The sequence below is a fragment of the Mandrillus leucophaeus genome, unplaced genomic scaffold (assembly GCF_000951045.1).
Source record: "Mandrillus leucophaeus isolate KB7577 unplaced genomic scaffold, Mleu.le_1.0 Scaffold153, whole genome shotgun sequence".
Classification (NCBI taxonomy): domain Eukaryota; kingdom Metazoa; phylum Chordata; class Mammalia; order Primates; family Cercopithecidae; genus Mandrillus; species Mandrillus leucophaeus.
The window spans coordinates 361298-362971 of NW_012101510.1; the positions used below are offsets into that span (position 1 = coordinate 361298).

The following is a 1674-nucleotide window of genomic DNA, read 5'->3' on the forward strand; positions in this document are numbered from 1 at the left end:
TTTTTTTTTTTTTTGGGATGAAGTCTCACTCTGTTGCCCAGGCTGAAGTACAACGGTTTGATCTTGGCTCACTGCAACCTCCGCCTCCTGGGTTCAAGTGATTCTCCTGCCTCAGCCTCTTGAGTAGCTGGGATTACAGGCGTATGCCACCATGCCCAGCTAATTTTTGTATTTTTAGTAGAGAGGGGGTTTCACCATGTTGGCCAGGCTGGTCTCAAACTCCTCACCTCAAGGGATCCGCCCACCTCGGCATCCCAAAGTGCTGGGATTACAGGCGTGAACCACAACACTGAGCCCTAGACTTTTCACACAAGATGTTCTAAGCCACTCACATTAGTTTTTTGTGTGTCTTTTGAGTATATCACTGCATATTTATTGCCAATAAATTTCTACATTGTTAAAAGATATATTACCTGTTGTCAATAATCATTACACTGGAGAGTGGAATCCCCAAAACATCACAGCTCTGCAAAAGTTCTTTCTTACGAGTCTCTCCTTGATTGTAGTAATTTCCTGAGGATAACAAATATACAGTGGCAGATTTTTTTAACAGTGGAGAACTATCTATTCACTCATTCTCATCCTGTTTTTGTTCCTTGAAGGATTTAAGCTGCCTGAAAATGTGTGATTATGATACAAAGTTTAAGAAAACACAACACCAAGATACTCCTGTGAGAAGAATACCAGTAGCACAATCTTTAGAACCACCATTCACAATTCTTTCCCATCTTTGTATTTATCTACCTATCTTTCTGACTGCATTTCAGTCACATGCTAGAGGCAGCATGGTACACAGCCAAGGGTACTAACTTTGAAGTTAAGCAGATTTAGGATCAACCCATGTATGACCACTGAGAACAACTGGGGCCCCCTCTTCATTGACAGCCCTCAAATAACTGTTTAACATTGATTTAAGGATGAAGCTTTCCAAGCTCATTCTTGTTGGTATAGAAAAAGAAAACAGAGGCTGCTACTCTTGAGTATTACAGGAAAATGTGCAGATACACGGAAAGCATCCTCTTTTGAAGAGTTTCACAGCCAGCTATCCAGCATACCCCAAGGGGATCTTGATCCCATTGGCACCCCAAACAACACATATTCTTTATTTTCCCAAAACATATACTATATTCCCTAAAAATAGTTCTGGTAAATAAAACTCTTCTGTATTCTTACAAATAATACGGTGACATTTTGGTGTCACCTAAGTTGGACTCATTTTGAGCAACTGTCCAGCTAATGCACCTCTTAATTCAACTCTCCGATAAATAATTGCAGGTCTGATTTGTGCAAGTTACTTAACTTTCTTGAGCTACAGTTTCTTCACCAGTTAAGTGGGGATAATGGCTATTTCTTTTTTTTTTTAGAGTCTTGCTCTGTTGCCCCAGCTGGAATACAGCGATCTCAGCTCGCTGCAACCTCTGCCTCCAGAGTTCAAGCGATTCTCCTGCCTCAGCTCAGTAGTTGGGATTACAGGCACCCGCCACCACGCCTGGCTGATTTTTGTATTTTTAATTGAGATGGGGTTTCACCATGTTGCCCAGACTGGTCTCGAACTCCTGACCTTGTGCTCCACCTGCCTCAGCCTCCCAAAGTGCTGGGATTACAAGTGTGAGCCACTGCACCTGGCAAACAGGCTTAGTTTTGTATTGTCCTCATCATACCTTTTTTCTTGTT

General features: G+C 42.0%; 1 protein-coding gene across 3 annotated transcripts in view; it reads right to left on the reverse strand.

The window, feature by feature from the left end:
* PIGL (phosphatidylinositol glycan anchor biosynthesis, class L) overlaps positions 1 to 1674 on the reverse strand; it is a 169668-nt gene that overhangs the window by 141044 nt on the left and 26950 nt on the right. For all 3 annotated transcript variants that reach the window (XM_011975243.1, XM_011975244.1, XM_011975245.1), the window contains exon 2: positions 414 to 513. In XM_011975243.1, the coding sequence (XP_011830633.1) occupies positions 414 to 513 (100 nt within the window). The remainder of the gene's footprint in view (positions 1 to 413; positions 514 to 1674) is intronic.